Source organism: Sciurus vulgaris (genome assembly GCF_902686455.1).
Source record: "Sciurus vulgaris genome assembly, chromosome: 2".
Lineage (NCBI taxonomy): Eukaryota > Metazoa > Chordata > Mammalia > Rodentia > Sciuridae > Sciurus > Sciurus vulgaris.
In genome coordinates this window covers 25858707-25876401 of record NC_136462.1, presented here as the reverse complement: position 1 = coordinate 25876401, position 17695 = coordinate 25858707, and the positions used below count along the sequence as shown (strand labels likewise).

Sequence of the window (17695 nt, the reverse complement as noted above, 5' to 3'; positions counted from 1 at the left end):
TTTGTATGGCATAAGGGACATCTAGTGGTTATCCAGGTCTCTGCAGATTTACTAAAGGCAACATAAAGTCAGAGGTGTAAATATTGGAACTAAGTACCATTACCTTGAAAGGGAGTCCCAAGAAAGGAGGGGGCTTCTTTATTTCATGACTCTTTATTGTTAAGTTAACAAAGAGTGGAGAAATAATTTGTCGAAAAAGTTAATTTGAGTACTAGCATTCATAACTATATTATTGTCAATTTGAACCCAACGTTTACTTGCTGTCTTCCTCATTGAGTTGGAGATGATTTTGTATCAGCTACCTGCCAACCTGGCATATTCTTCCTATCAGTTTCTCACCTTTTCTGCTAATTGCAGAAGGGCTTTTTGGATCACTTTGAGAAGCCATCTGATTAGAGTCTTCATCAGGCTAGAAGCAGAGCTGCTTAGCAGGCCAGAGAAGAAATAGTTTGTAATTGTTTCTGACAGTTAGTCCTCCTTTGGATGTTGCTTACCCATCAGGAAGCCATGCGGCTCTGGTCCATGTGTATTTTGCATAAATGAGCAGGTTTCACATTACAGGAGGTAATCCTGGGTGATCTTGCCTTCTAAGCCACAGCACTCCTGGAGCTTACTCTTGGTCAGTGTCTCTTGGTACAAATTGTGACTGTCCACAACTCTGAACTAACTACACATGTCTTCTGGGATGCTTAAAATATATGTTTGTCTCATCTGCTACTGTTGTTCCCAGTCAACAATGCTAGACTTCTTGAAGGCTCTGTTTCACTGAATCTTTTAAAAGTGTTTTCTCCTAATTGTCTTTAGTTGAGCCCTTCTTTCTTTAAAAGCTGTCAGGCATTCCTATTGACACGTACCTTCTTCCAGGTACAAGAAGACAAAAGTTGCTAGTCTTGGCCAAAATGTTCATCATTGGAAATTAAGTCTTGCTCTTTGACTCGGTACAGAGGATAATGACTCTGAGTTAGTCTCAAGCCATGCATGTGTTTTCTATGGCAAGTCCAAGTTACATTGTCATGTAAGAGGCACACAGTAGCCCTTTTAGTATGCTTGAGAGCAGGAGGCAGAGTTGGTGCTGAACTTTGTCACCCAGTCTCTTAGAGGACCTTGCTAGAATTTGTGATTGGATTCTGTACTTCCTCTATTAGTGTTCTTCTAAAGCCCATGAACTAATGACAGCTGCCACTCTGGGGTGCAGAACTTTCCATATAGGTAGTCTTTAAAAATTCAAGTGCATTTCCTAAGCTTGCACACTGGGGAAAACCCAACTAAATATGCAGTGGTTCCATCAAATGCCTTTTAGCTGTCTGTAATACTGAACTTAAAACCTCATCTCATCCCTTATTGTCTGGCAGAAAGAAGATAGAGGTTTCTTTCTGCATTGTAGTATGCATGTTCTTAGCGGCATCTGTGTGATCTTCCTTGCCCTTCCCCCTCCAGTTCTTCCACCTCCTCCTATCAGTATGTGCTTTGTGTCAGGTACTGGGAGACACAGGAAAGGCATGGTTTTCTCCACTTGGGAAGATGCCAGTCTGCTGGGAAAGAGAAAATTATAGCATAATACAATAAAATCTATTGCATTACATTATTTCATGACAACAGTTAGAACATTCAGCCATGGGGCTGAGAGGAAGAAAGCAGCCATGGGCAGGAGTCATGTGGGTTGGAATATTGGAGATGGCTTCCCAAGGGTAATACACGAATCATGACTTATATGATGAATCACAGTTATACAGGCAGAGAATCCAGCTAAGACTTCTCTTTGGGATGTTTAACTGGAAGAAATGCAGAAATTTGGAAAGGCTCGTTAACAATGAAGTGGAAACTAGATGAAAAGGGTCTTGCATATAATGCTTAAAAGTCTACATTTCATTCTGACATGAATGGAGAACCACTGAAGGGCTTTTCAAGAAAATAGTGAGCTCATTAGACTTGTTTCTAGTCCTCAAAATAAAAATAGCTGTAGATTTCTAGTGATTCAGGAAAGTACCTTTTAAATTTTGTCACCTCTCTCATCAAATGGCTAAAGGCTTCCTTTTTACACTAATGGTTCCCCCCATTTTCTGGTTGCATAATGTACATATTTTGGGAGCTTTTCATAATCGGGTACCACCTACTCATCTGCTCTTAGTTCCTCGTTGTGACATGAAACTTTCACTCTAGTCAGGCTAAGGCCTTCATCAAAGAGAAAATTCTAAGACAGGAGGAAATGTAGGTTTCTCTGGATGGGCCTGCTCAGCACATGAAAATATATGGGGAATGAGGGAGGGCATGTACTGAGCCCATAGCATGTTCCAGACTTTCTGCTAAATCCTGGGATGTGTTGGTATCATGCCAGAAATACACAGCCTCTATGTTGATAAAGCTTCCGGTCCAGAGTCTCCTCACAGTGCCACTCCTGGGAAGCAGAGGGGAAAGAAATACAATCTGAGTCAATTGTCTGATCATAAGTCATTGTACATTCATTAGTGTGGCAAATATTTATCATTCTAATTCTGAGACAAAAATAAATCCCTGATTAAGTATCTTCCAACAGTTTCCAAGCATGTTGGTGACAGGGATTATTTTCATTCTGCCTTGTGTCCTTCATGGTCTGAAGCTAAAGGTTCAGTGATTACTTAATATATTTACATAGCTTTTTTTGGTTTTAATATTTTTAGTATAGCTAGTCGATTAATCCTAAGTTGGTTCTGGTGTCAGAGGAAGACACTGGAGAAAGAGGTCCACATCAGCGCCAGCTCTCAGGGACTGGTGGTTACCATCCTGGTGTGCTGCTTTGAGAGGGATTCTGAGGCTTCACCTGGGTTGAACGGGGAAGGTACAGAATAGAATGACAACAGTTAATAATGAATGTCATCTTCCAGGAAGGCAGGGTAGAGGTACTTGCCAGTTTGACTCTAAGACTTAGGAAAGTTTGCTACCCCAGTACAACTAAAAATGTCAGTTAACAACTAGAAACCTTTTGTTCCACTACCTATTAACAAGTCCTATCTTGGAGAACATGATATTTGCAAGATCATTTCTTCTTTTTCTGCCTGAATGTGTCTGTGCCAAGTTCTTGCTTCATCAATTATGTAGAAGCTTAGTATAATCTGTGAGGATACCCCTTGTGATGAACTGAGTCTTTACAGTGTCAGAAACTCAGGAACTTGATTGTAATGTTTTTTATGAGAAATATGGATACATGGCCACCTGTTTCTGATCAGCCTAAAATAGCTGAATAAAGGTTCCCAGAAATTTCACCTTCATGAAAGACTAAAATTGGAAATAGCACACTGATTGTCCAAGGATGGGAAATCCTTCTGAAATTCTTTTGTCCCCTTCTGTAACCAGCATACACGTACATCATCATTTCCCTCTCACAAAGAATCCATCAGACCAATCAACATTGAAGTCTAGGTTGAACTTGAAAGGAGGTAGTAATGACTTTCATTATTAACGAGGCACTTGTCCTGGCACCCATGGATGGACTTTTGATTCTTGAGGGTAGAGTAAGTGCCTGGCCCAGAGTTGTCTGTGCCTATACCCCCAGATGACTGAATGGCTTTATTCAAAATGAGGTAGGGGTTGGAGTTTTGTTAGTTCAATATTAGCCTGCCCGGATTTTCCCTGTTACTGCAACTTGTCTTATGTCCCTTTTATCTTTTCCTGGTCAAACCCTCACAAATGACCATAGATCAGAGGGTATGTGTTGGTGGGCCCTGTGGAGCTCCCGCTGGCAGATGTGTTTTGTTTAACCCATGGAGTGTCAAGTCACAATGCATTTAAAACACTTAATGACTTGTCAACATTCAACTACTGGTTTCACATTTAGCTGGAGTCTTTTTGACCTTTATTTTGAGCTCAAGAACTGAGATATTTTCTGCAAGTCTGAAACTCAGTTCCCATTTTCTATTTCTGGTACTCGACTTTTTTTTTTTTTTTTAATCTTTGGCAGATCCTGACCACTGCAAACAAAATATAAAGCATGAAAATGGTGGTATCCATGGTAGGCAGCAGTTGGGGCTTTGAGCCTCCGTTTCATATCAGCTGCAGCTCAGCAGGCAGAGTGAGTTTATTGACCCCTGTTAGCAAGACCACAGATGCAGATGTGGCTCTGGTCGTGCCAAATATTAGGTTCTTCAGACTTTGGAAGCTAAGAGGACCATCTGCTGACACATTTGCACTTGGACTTCACTGCTGGAGTTTAGTCACTGTGATAGATAATGAAGTTAATGATAATGAATCCTAAAACTGTACATGTATATGAAAGAAAGAGAAAGAACAGTCCCATTTTTATATGTGTGTATATGATGTATATTGGACACATGTATGATACATGATATATTTTGATATACATTAAATGTAACAACAGGAATTACAAGCACGAATTTTCATATATTTATATGTCTATTTAATTTGGGGGTTTACTGAATCCAGAGTTCTTCATTTATTTAGCCCTGCCCTTTGAGCTGATAATACACTTAGGACTTACTCTCTGAGAAAATCTTTCCTTCCTAATGACTCTACATCAGTATATACTATCTGATTTTGTTCTGAATCTTCATAGAAAATAACAAAATTAATAGTGGTAACTACCATTTATTAAGTGTTTTTAAGGACCAGGAATTGTGTAAAGTCCTTTTATAACTGGTTATCCTCTCTCATTTATTTTTTACAATCTTGTGTAGTCAGACACATTACCTTCATTCTATGGAAGATCCTAAACTGAGACAAGTCAAATATCTTGCCTAATGTCACATAGGTGGTAAGGGTAGCTCAGGACTCAAACCCCAGTGAGGAGAGACTCTGAAGTCCATGATCTAATCTACTTCCCTTTACTACCACTTGAGTCTAACATCTAATTTAATGAAAATATAAGCATTTATTAACCACCTATACAGCAAGGAGCTATTTCAGGTTTAAGCCATAACGCATATTTTTTCACTCATAAGGCATTCGAAAGTCTATTGAAAAGACAAGACCTGTGCTTATTCTGAGATAACAAAGCTGAGGGTTTTAAGTGACAGATGAGTGGAGCAGGAAGTTTAGAGGAGGGAGAAATCACAGTAGACCAGTCATCGATTGCCTGAGGCACAGAAGGGGAAGAGGAGCAGAGACAGTAAGATGTGTGATTCTGTGGAGACCCCAGAGCAAGATCCTTTCACATTGCTTTTTAGTCATTTTCTTTTCTACCCTGAGTAGGAATATTACACAATAATGAGATTAGCCCAAAAGTTTCATCTAAAAGTCTTGCCATCATGCAAGCTGAAAAGGAAAAGCTCTTTTCATTATCAACTCTTGTCAAAGGATTAAATCGGGGTGGGGGATAGATGTATCTTTGTCTTTTGCTTGTTGTGAGTAAATGACTCTGCATGTAGGTATAAAGCTGAAAAGCTTTATTGGGATTTCAGGCAACACCGCTCCATTCAAGGTAGGCTGACACTGGCTTCTCCTTTCTGTATATCCTAGATGCTGCAAAGAATGTCCCCCAGGATCCTTATTTTCAAACATCCTTCATTGATTGGTACCAGCAGGATGGTGTTCAGTGGCAAAATCATACTCCCACAAATGGTTTGGTATTCCAAACTGACCTGGTGGTTTTATTTGTCTTATACATAGACCCACAGAAAATAAAAGATGCTTTGGAAACAAGAGAAAAGAAATGCTAGCTGGTTATCTTCCTATTCTTCATTAGAAAAATAGGACCAAGAGACCCTGGGGGTGCTACAGGAACATCCCCACATTCCTCTCTCCTTCCAGTTCCCTAGCATGAGTACACGGGATGTGACATTTACAACAGAATGTGCAGAAATACATTCTCAGGAAGTTGAGAACAGAGTGCCTGGGATAAGGTGCAAGGAGGAGAGAGAAGAAAATCCTTTTGTGTGTGGGGCCTGCCTCTAACCCTTAGAGGCACTTTCACAGGCTTGTCTTATAACTCCATTATCATGGAAGAGTTCTTTGTAACAAGTGCATCACATAGGGGTAGAAGAGTCTCTCCTTCCAGTCAAGGCCAGTGACTTGGGCAAGAGAGAAGACAGCTTGATCAGTTGCAGGCATTGTTAAAAGACTGAAAAGGATTCTGATTTATCAAGTAGTGAGGATCAGAAAGCACCAGAGCAGCTGGGGCAACGGGGGAGTCGGAATAGGTTTGGATGTTGATCTTAGGCAACTGGCATCATTTGAACAAGTGGAAGAGGAGATGGACTGTAGCCTAAGAGTCCTGGTTAGCAAAGATGCAGAATTCCTAACACCAGAGCTCATACGGAGGACTCTAAGGTGATTTCTGAGTGGGCAGATACAAGAATTTCTTCGAGAGAGATCCTACCAGGTGTGAAGGGGTTTGCATGTTCAGAAGGTGTTGGTGTGACTTTTGTACATGGCTAAGGGCTTTCAGTTTTATGTGTAGGTATGGGCTGCGGAGGGCCAGTATCCAAACTGCCATCTCTGGAGCATGGTCTTGCCCCAGTGCAGTGAGACAGACGGGGTTCACGCCCTTAGTGGGCTATGTGATCTTGGACAAGAACCTACCTCCTCTGAGCCTCATGTTTGTATGATATCACCTATTTCACTCACTTATTATAAATGATACACTAAAACCACTATTGTGTTTTTAGAGTCTGGCACATAGTGGGCTCTCTATAAATGATGACTATTTTACTATATTGTTCCTGTACTCATAGCTTGCCCTCCTCCCTGTATTGTTCCTGTATGTCACTGTATCAAGGATTGTAGTGAAGTAGAAGTATATTCATTCAGAGAGACTATTTCTCGTGACTCTGTCCTCAGCTGTTTTACTCTCTGGTCTCCTAAGCCTGAGTTACAAGTTCAAACAACGGTCTTTACAAACCCATAGGTGAAGTAGTAAGACCAGCTTGTCACTCGTTGTGACTCTACCTCTCTGCCTTCAAGGCTGTGTGACACCTGCCCCCTTGGGAAACCATGTCTACTTTATCTTTAATTGCTCCTTGTCAGGGGAACTTGTTAGCCAAGGCTGCTTTCTGTCACTGATGCTACAACTCTTCCTAGTTCAGTCAGCCACTTGGGGACATTCGTTTAATTGAGAGCCTGATTTTACAGAGAACACTCACTGTGGGAGGTCCAGCAGTTCCTGCGTCCATACCCTGTACCCTAGCCCAAGGTGCCCGTAGGCTGCTGCACGGCCACGGATGTGGCTCTGTACCGAGGGGAGGGGTGGGTGGGGAAGGTGAGGATGCTATCTCTGGAGCTTCCCGCTGAGCATCGCTGAGCTGCAAAAGCCTGGCCCTGCTGTCCCTTCCTTCCTGGTGGCAGATCCTCCTCAGAGCCTCATTCCAGGGCCCTCTCAGGTTCCAACAGAGCCTCAACACTGAGGAAGATGAAGACTTGCTGTGATTTTCCCCAGGTCTGTGTACCCGTTTACATCTTCCATGTTTTACCACACAGGACCTCCCATTTGATCTTGACACCGGCCCGAGGCGGACAAAAGGACCATTTTTTAGCATGGAGGCGAGGATCCCACTTTTGGAAATGAATAAAATGAGACTCATAAAGATTATACACCTGTCAGTGAGAAAGGTGTTGGTGTTTGTTTGTTTTTAACCACAGTGGAGACTCCGTATAACAGACAAGTCATGTGCGGGCTATGGGGTAGAGAGAGCTCTCCTTCCAAAAGGCTTTGAGAGAGGTCAAGTTATCTCCGACCAGTTCCTAGTTCTTGATTCTCCTGTGCATCTCTCCAGAAGTCTGCATTCTGCTTATTCACCTTCTGTCCCACTCTTAGCTGTGGGTCCTTCTCATAGAAGTGCTGCTTTTCAGATCCTTTTAAAGGCCTTTTTCTTTTCTCCTGTCCTCAGCCTCCTTGTAGGGATGCCTGAGCTCTCTTTCCATTTACTGTTCAACGGAGCCAAGTCTCTGTCTGTCCCTTTGGCATGAACCATTATCATCCATTAATAACCATCGTCTACAAGGCGCTCCAGTCATAGACATTTCATTGGCAGAAAAGGTCAATGTCTGGAGACATGGAGATCTCACACGCTGAAGCATAATGGAAGGGCTTAGGAAGGAGAAGTCCTGGAGTTTTCCTTTCTGGTTCACTCACTTGAGCAACTGCCTAAGGATCCTGCTGTGTTTCCCTCTGTGCATGGTCAGTTTCCTAGAGCCAGGACAAGAAAGCCGGCTTTTGAATTGGGAAGCTGGGCATGGGTGACATTCCACAAAGTTGATAATGAGCTTCATAAGCATTTCTGAGGAGGCTTTGTTCCAAGTGTCTACAGTGTGAAGACTTGGCTTCTGGAGCCACCTACCTACAGTCCCACTCTGTGCCTCTGGGTTAGTTCCTTAACTACTTCCTGTGTCTGCTTTTGCATCTGTAAAATGAGGGGATAATTATAATCAAGTGGGTGAAGCATTATCTCAAGTGGGTGAAGGACTTAATGGGCTGGCAGGTGATAAATCTTACCTACAGTGCCTGGTAGTAGGTGCTCAATAAACGTTAGGATTCTTGTTATTCTCAGTGGTATTGACTATGGCTAAGTCCACTGTCAAAGTTTCGTAATCGGGGAAGCATTTTTGATGCTTTGTCATGGTTACATACCACTCTCGTAATCTTGTAATACCTATTAGGAGGCAAACATTTTAGCTTGGTTCTTTCCTGGTGATAGAGGAGAGAAGGGAAATCGTTTTATAGTTGGGTGTTAGGGATCAAATACTACAAACCAAAGTGACTGGTACAATTACTTTTCTCTCCCAGAGGTAGATCATGAGACTTATTTTGGCTCCTAGGCCTTGCTGTTTGACAGAAAAATGGAAATGATAATACAGACTTCTCAGAGATGTGGAAAGAATGAGACGAGATGAAGATAACCACAACTACCCTCCAAGGAGCGGAGGCTGCCGTGCCCTTACCGTGTGCTATTTCCAGAGGGCTGACATGCATCAAATGATTTTATTCTTACGGAATAGTTTACCCCTATAGTCCCAGGCCCAGAGGGGGAAATAGACCCAGAGAAGTTACTTCACCAAAGACACACAGCTTGAAAATAGCAAGTCCAGGATTTAGACCTGAATCTGGGTTCCGACTTAGAATTTGAGTGAGATAATGGAAAGGAAATAACGAGGAGCTGCATGCTCCCCGCTCACAGTTTAGTCCTTTCTCTTCCACTCCTCTCCTGCTTATTATTGTATGGCTGTCAAAGATCACTCAAGGATCAGAACACCGAGACCTGTCCCAGGGTGCTGTATCAAAGTTGAATTCTAATAAGAGTAAAGCTTTTTTTGGAAATTCTGATTTTTGGGAGCAAGATGACCCTGGGTGTGGCATCCTCACCTTCCCCTCCTACTCTCCCACTCTGGACACTGGGTATGATCCAGAAGAATTGTGCTGGTACCTTGATAGGATGTAGGGGCAGAGAGCCCTGCTGCAGCCTCTGCTAGGGCAAATCACTATGGGTACAGTGTTCTGTTAATTCTGACTCTCAACTAAATAAATGTCCCCGATGGACTGAACCAGGGTTTCAGGCTATTTCATTCTATCACCGCACTCAATGTGCAAAAATCATGGATCCTCTTCCCCCAAAACTCATAATTTTTTTTTAAGAAATGTATATACATGATTTTAAAACATGAAGATACTGTGAAAAGTAAGCCTCCCTCGCAATCTTGAATAGGAATCCCCCAAAGCCACTCCCCAGTGACAATTTTATAGTTCCTTTGTGCTTCTTTTCAAAGATATTTTATACTTATATGAACATGCATAATAATAACACTTCCCATTCTCCATTTTTATACAAAGATAATGTAATGCACAGTCTGTTCTGTTCCTTTCTGATTTCACTTAGAGATATGACTTGGACGGCCATCAGGTCAAAATCAGAAGCATTATCTCATTTTAAAGGCTGCATAATATTCCATTATGAAGATGTGTCATGTTTCATTGATGGTCATTTAGGTTGTTTCTGATTTTTCACTAAGGATTCAGTAAATATCTTTGTACGAAAGTATTTACAGTCTCTTGATTTTTACTTGCACATTCATACCATATAATTTTCTGTCAACACAAGATATTGACCAGAAAGAGAAAGACAAAAGAAATGTAATGGGAATGCAGAGGCCTATTGGAGAATGGGTGTACTCCAGATATCTCTTTGGATGGGTTTTGAGGGCTGTGTCTCATGTTTCTCATGTTTCAAACTATTATGTCCTGAAGCCTCTTCTTGGATATTTGTTCTGGGTGCCCAGTGAGTGATGGATGGATACTGCTTGCAAGATTGATTCATATGGCACGTGTGTTTGACTTTTGACAGGTTGTTTATAAGAATAATGACATCCGTCTGGAGCTGTCTCGTCTGGCACGGATTGGGGACACAAAAATGAAAATCTATGGTGAAGTTGTATTCAAGTGTGAGAATGTGGCCACACTGGACCCCATCAACTTTGAGACCCCAGAGGCTTACATCAGCTTGCCCAAGTGGAACACCAAACGAATGGGCTCTATCTCCTTTGACTTCCGCACCACTGAGCCCAATGGCCTGATCCTCTTCACTCACGGCAAGCCCCAGGAGAGAAAGGATGCTCGGAGTCAGAAGAACACAAAAGTTGACTTCTTTGCTGTGGAACTTCTCGATGGCAATCTGTACTTGCTGCTTGACATGGGCTCCGGCACCATCAAAGTGAAAGCCACTCAGAAGAAAGCCAATGACGGGGAATGGTACCACGTGGATATTCAGCGTGATGGCAGATCAGGTAGGGAAGAGGCAGGGTATGTGACTGAGGGTACAGGACTGCAGTTTTTCCTGGCTTTATTTTTTATTTCAATTTTTGCATTTGTACAGTTGTTGATTTTTTGTCTATTCTCTTTAATGCTTGTGGTAAAACTGTCTTTGTATAAGACACCTGTCTCGCGGATGCCTCTTGTTCTCCTGCTCATCTTCCTTGCCACTGTCTGCAGGGTCCTTTCAGTGACAACTCTAAGAGGCTGGAGCTAAGGATAGTTTTACAAGTAGCATCTCCCCTCCTACCAAAGCAACTGTCATGTCACTGGTCCAGTATTCTCCCCTTTTCTTCTTCTTTTTCTCATCACCATGGAAACCAAGTGTGACATCACAGATGCTGCAGTATATGATTGTTCCGTAGGATATGCTTCACTGTACCAGAGTTTATGCAAAGATCCGCCCTGCAATAATTGGCAAGAGCCACGTTGCAGGGAGAGATTATGACAAGAAAAGAAAAGGCAAATTGATTTTTCCTGAAGTCATGTTCAATTTAAAGCCTTCCTTTGGTGTGAAAGCCTGTATTTTACCCTTTGCTCAGACCTCACTAACTCTTTCTTCCTCTTCATAACCTTTTACATTTGGTTTAAATGGCTTTGTTTGTTTCTGCAGCCACAGATCAAACAAGCTAGCCCCAGGCACTACATTGTCACTCTGGAACAGTAACAAAGAGTGGGGGGAGGGGCACTAATAGAGAGTCTGGGGTTTTTTTTCAAATGACTGAACAGTCTGCCTAGCTTTCTAGGGACCCTGTGGCAATGAAGGTCACATTCTGTGCTATTGGAAAGCCAAAGAGCTGTAATTAGGGCATTTGAATTTCAGACTCATTTTCTGATTCCCCATTTAGGTAGTATATACTCAAAAAAGGGACTTGGCTACATTTGCCATATTTGTAGCGTTTCACCCCCTGTGTGCAAATAAGAATAAGTCTTCCTTTGGACATTTTCTCTCCAGGGTACACTTGGCCAGCAAGAGAAAGTAATAGGGTCCCCAAAATACAGAAGCCAGAAATGGCTGAGTTTGGGTAGATGGTTTTTCTGTACAATTCCAGAGCTAAAGGCATGGCAGAGATAAGCAACATTACCCTTAGGAGGAACAGGATGGGCTCTGTGCAGAGGGCAGATGGGTGGCAGATTGCAGCTGTGGATGTTTTATTGCCCAGTAGGAATCTCTATCGATTGTCTAAAATCTGATCGGAACCAAGAGGCCTCAAATTAAATGTGCTTGTTAAGCAAGAATGAACAGTTTGTGCTTTTTAAAGAGAAAAAAACACACAAAAATAATTTCTCTGGAGGCTAAATCAATCTCTCTCTCAAGTTTATCAATAACAACAAGCAAGGTGGAGCTAAAATTGTCTCAAAAGTATTATTAAAAAAACACTGCTATTGGTTAAGGCAATATGTGGAGATTGGTCATGGTGGATGGGTTCCGTGTCTGACTCACCTTGACACATCTTTAGTTACCTATCTGTGTCACAATGGCAAGAACACATCAAATTGCCATGTGTTTATTTCTGTTCATTCCCAACACTAATTGCTTTTTCAAATAGGATAGTTATTTTCTTTTTCTTTTTCTTTTTTGGGTAGGAACATCAGTGGGCCCGTCTTTGAAAAATATATTTGGATTTTAGAAACCTTGAATTTCATACCTAACAACTACAGTGCTGGATGATTCTTTGAAGTACTGATGAATTTGATCAAAGAATATGAAAACTTACTAAGTAAACAAAGAATCATCCTAAGAAAGCAGTGCAACTTTCCACTTTATATGATCTGTTAAACTTCATTTCCTCATGATGGTATTTCTTAGTATGCTCTTTTCAGTTATAAACCTATGTAAAAATGGGTATTTATGAGAACAAGATGACCCTCCCTTCCCTAAGCATTCTGCAGAATATGACTAGGTGATCTAGAAAAATTTTATGATTGTATATTCATATATATATATACACACATATATATATATATATATATATATATATTCTTATATTCTCCATTGAGGACATGAGTCTTAAAAAGTGATAAGAACATTCAACATGGTTCTGGCAGTATTCTCAGAGGATATTTTCCCTGGCATGCACTTAAGGCTTGAAATTTTAAATCAATTCTAGTACTGTCCTTATTTGGCAATACATGTTCCTCCCCTTTTGCTGGCAATCCGATTAGATTTATAGACATGCGGAAGATTAAAAAAGGAAACTGTGCAAGATCATGTAGTAAGAGATACAAACTTCAACTTCCTGATTTGTAACATAGAGAAAATAGTATCTCCTAGTTTACAAGATTATTTTTAGGGTCAAGTCCAAAAAACAAAAAAGAAAAAGTAGATAAATGGGCTGAGGGTGTAGCTCAGTGGTAGAGCAAGTGTGTTAGCATGTACCAGGCGTGGGTTTGGTCCCCCCAAATAAATGAATAGACAAGAATAAAAACCAAAAGCACAAAAAATACTTAAAATGATAACCAGGACATTATTATTGTTGTATAGGTTTTTGAAATATTAAACAAAATGTTAAAGGATAGAAGGAAACTTCTAGAGGAGAGGTGGGGAAACAGATTGATAGCTTACCCCACCCGAGGCCCCTCAGCGTCCTTTCTATTCCACTGTGGTGCTGACTTTGTAATTGAGAGCACACTTCACTTCACGTCCTGATCTTGTTTGATCTTCTGAGCCTTCAGGTTATATCCTTCTTGGCTGAGGGAATTGAGACTCAGACAGAGGAGGCAGAAGGGAAGGCAGGTTGATGAATGGTACAGCCCAGCTATCTTGGTACCAATAAAGCACTTAAAGAATAATAAGTATATATTTTGTTTTTCAAAATTTCAGGTAACATGTCTGGATATCACCTAGTACATTTTCTTGATTTTACAGTTCAGGAAACTAAGATGTACAGTGGGTTCAATGACTGTTTTAGGGTCAGAAAGTCATGTAGGACTGACATCCTTGTTCCGAAATTCGCAGGTCAGGGAAGAGGTTATACCTTCTAGAATCTCATTTGATGGTGCCCATAATCCAACCCCTGCTTGGGTCTGCCTAAGTCTCTGGCCTTAACATCTGCTCCATCCCTCTTGCTTCCTTCTCTTGTCATATTTCTTCCTGCTTCAGGACCTTTGCATGTGTCATTCCACATGCTTGGCATGCTCTCTCCCCTAGACTTTGTATAGCTGGATCCCTTTCAATACTTGTTTCAGCTATCGCCCACCTAGATAGGCTTTACAGTGGAACACATGGGTTGCTACCCTACACCCATTTTACTCTCTTCATGGTACCTGCCATTAGTTAATTTCTCTTGTTTACTGGGTTATTTGCTTATTTTGCCTCTGTGTTCTGTAATGTAAACTCCAAATAGAGGAAGGTAATGAAGGACAGGCTCATTTCTGTGCCTAGAATTATACAGACACAGAAGAAATGATGTATGATATATATATATGTATATATATGATGTATATATATGGATATGTATATATATGATGTGTTATATATATATATTTATGTGTGTGCGTGTGTGTGTGTGTGTGTGTGTGATGAATAAAGAAACATGTTCCAGTTAAAAATTATCAATGGCAATGTCCCAAATATTCACTGACTGGATAGTAGTTGAGACCAGTCAAGAGTGGATCACTGCACGCAGGGAATATAGAAGTTCTATCCTTTGGGGAATGGTGAGCCCATGAGAGGACTCAGGTGCCTTTATTCTAATCACTGAGAAGCATTCAATGAGTTTTAACTTAGTTAACCATCACATCAACCTGTGAGGTGGGGAAAATCACTTTTGCATTTACAGGTGAAACTGAAGCACAGGAAGATGGTGTCACTTCCTCAGGTTTCTACAGCTCACGTGTGGCGGAGCTGGGGTTTTTAACTCAGGCAGGAACTCTTTTGCCCTCACCTGTATGTTATGCTACCTTTCAGCCAAGCCAGTTAGGTAGTGAAAAGACACACTAGGGGTTAGGTCCTTGGGTCTTCCTGGAAGCCTGGTTGTCTTTGGGGGCAGAGATTGGAACCAAATGGCAGGCATGGTCCATTCTACCATCCTGCAGCATGCATCGCTTTCTCCAAGTTGGGCAATGATGGTCTCAGAACTCACCCATTTCATTCTCTTATTTGGTTAATCACCTAGCGTGCTCACCTGAGATGCAAAAGCACCCTTAACTCACATGCATCCATCTTCCTACCCAGGTACCATATCAGTGAACAGCAGGCGCACGCCATTCACCGCCAGTGGGGAGAGCGAGATCCTGGACCTGGAGGGAGACATGTACCTGGGCGGGCTGCCGGAGAACCGCGCTGGGCTCATTCTCCCCACCGAGCTCTGGACCGCCATGCTCAACTACGGCTACGTGGGCTGCATCCGCGACCTGTTCATCGACGGGCGCAGCAAGAACATCCGGCAGCTGGCGGAGATGCAGAACGCAGCGGGCGTCAAGTCCTCCTGTTCACGCATGAGCGCCAAGCAGTGTGACAGCTACCCCTGCAAGAACAACGCTGTGTGCAAGGACGGCTGGAACCGCTTCATCTGCGACTGCACCGGCACGGGCTACTGGGGAAGAACCTGCGAAAGGGGTGAGTCAGCTGGAAGGTGGCAGCTCCAGTCCCAGTGGAAATGGGGGTTACAGGTTTATCCCTGGACAGTTCAAGCCCTTGTTCCGCACTGTTTTTCCAAACAAGAATTGTTGGGTTCATTGGTTTCCAGAACACACCATACCTAGTTCTGCGTACCTAGAATTATTTGGCCAGGGTTAGGTAGAAGAAAGAAAAACTTCAGAATAAGTGTTGCTATACTCATAGGTTTTTGATTAGGTGTCTTTTCTTTAGAGAGGTTGAACGGTTCTCCTTTGGGACTCCAGGAGAGCCAACCTGCCATCTGTTTCCTTTATTCCTACCTCGTGTTTCCTGAATGCTTTCTACATGCTAACTCCTGGGCTAGGTTTTAGAAACAGAATATTGAACAAGATGGATGTACACCTGTCCTTACAGAGCTTGCTGCCTCGTGGAATTAATGCTGAACATGTGGGTTTATAAGAGGTGGGATGATGGATTGGTAGCAAACATGAACTCTGGGGCCAGATTGGATGAGAAGCTTGGCCTTGGAGGAGTCATGTAAACTTCATGGAGGAAATCAGTATCTCTGAGACTTGATTTTCTCCTTTGTAAAATGGTGTAGTTAGGCATCGCCTCACTGGATATCAATGATGATTAATTGACTTAATAGATTCCTAAATTATGGTAAGCATTTAACAACCTTTGGTGACTGTTCGATGGGTATAGTTGTTGTTAGTAACTTTTTGATAATTATTATCATCAACTTCATTGAAGGAAAGTACAAAGAAGTTCGGGGGGCCCTTATAAGAGGACCCAATGTACTACAGGGTTTCAGACAAGACTTATTTAAAGAAAAAATACTGAAGAGATGAAATATGAGTAGCAGCTGGCTTGGCAGAGAAGTGGGAGGAAGGAGTGTGATCTAAACAGGACAGATGGAGTGTGCCAAGGGACAGATGTAAGAGATGTGGTGGTATTCAGGAACTGAACAAAACCCACAAGGGGCTCTGGGCTTTGTTCCTTTCTGAACAAAGTCCATAATAGAATAGAATAGGGGCAGGGAAAGGTAGCTAAAGAGGTGGGGCCCACCCTTTAGAATAGGCCAGAAGACTATTTGTTTGCACTTAAGTATCTTCCATATGCCCTGAATACAGTTCAGACAAGGAGCAGAGATAAAGTTCAGCAAAGGAGTAACATCTAGACAAGGAGGTTCCCGTTTATAAGCCACATTCAGGTTGCAGCTTGCTCTATTATTTTTACTTGCCCCAAACACAAAATCAAGCTGGTTAGCCATGGGCTTTCAGTTTACATACTCTGTGAAAGGATACTTTACATAGTTTCTAAATATTTGCTGAAAACACAGCTCTGGGGCTTTAAGGATACTGCATCTGTAATAGACACAGCTCCTACCTTCAATGAACTTTTGCTTGTAGCTGAGGAATTGAGGTTATCTACACAGGAAGCAGTTAGACAGTGCTTCAAGGTAGCATCTTAGACTCTGTTGGTGGAACAGAGCAGGAGAACATGGAGATTAAGATGAGACAAGAATGCTTTGAGGGCCCATAGGGTCTTATTGCTAAAGACCACCTATAGCCAGAATTTGTTCAAGTATCAGAAGTCTGGTAATGGGGAAGGATCGTGGTCGGTGTTTTCAAGGAGTGATTTTTATGAGATCGACTGTATTAGTAGTTAACATGAATTTTAAGAAGACTGCAAACTTTTCTTGTAATCAGACCAAAAGCAGACACAGGACATTGGGGTGAAGCAGAAGCTTAGAACTTGCTTATAGTTTATGGAACTTAAATGCAGATTCACTGCACTTTCAAAGAAGCAACAACCAGAACAGGAGCTGAGATGAGGAGGCCGCCATCTGGAATAGAAATAGGCCATATGGGGCTGATAAGTCTGTCAAGTGCTGGACTTGTTCCAAATGTCTTGGTAGGGTAGCCTACCCAGTGCTGGTTTGGGAAGACAGAAAGGTCATTTGACCTCTGAGATGCATAAGACTTTTGGTGTAAGCCAAGGTAGTGTGGATATTCCACTTTCTATGAAGGTGGTGTAAGAAGCAAAGGTCACCTCAGACATCTCCTTTCTCTTCTGTTTCTTTTAATCAGAGGACTTGTGTTTGCTGGAGGCAGGAGGGAGCAGTGACTGTAGCAGCCATGTAAGGTGTGTCTATGAGCTCACCGATGCCAAGGGCAAATCAATGGGAGTTCGTCCAAAATTTGCCAAGTACAGTGAAAGTCACTGCACCTTTTACATTGTCACTTATGACTAGTCATTAAAAGGCAGCTGATTGGGGATATATGAGGGACAATTATTCTTGGTACAGTGCAGCCAAGAGTCATCCATTCTGACCAAATGAGAAAGAGCTTAGCAAATTTAAGACATTTGATCTATACATCGCTCAAATCCCAGACGGTTCGGCT

At 42.0% G+C, this 17695-nt stretch overlaps 1 protein-coding gene across 19 annotated transcripts in view; it reads left to right on the top strand.

Annotated features, from left to right (window-relative positions):
- The window catches only part of NRXN3 (neurexin 3), a 1486572-nt gene that overhangs the window by 423153 nt on the left and 1045724 nt on the right, over positions 1-17695 (top strand). For all 19 annotated transcript variants that reach the window (XR_013761785.1, XR_013761786.1, XM_079126730.1 and 16 more), the window contains exons 6-7: positions 10263-10701; positions 14904-15287. Coding sequence is in view for 17 of the 19 variants with exons in the window: in XM_079126730.1 (XP_078982856.1) it covers positions 10263-10701; positions 14904-15287 (823 nt within the window). In the remaining 2 variants the exon portion in view is untranslated. The remainder of the gene's footprint in view (positions 1-10262; positions 10702-14903; positions 15288-17695) is intronic.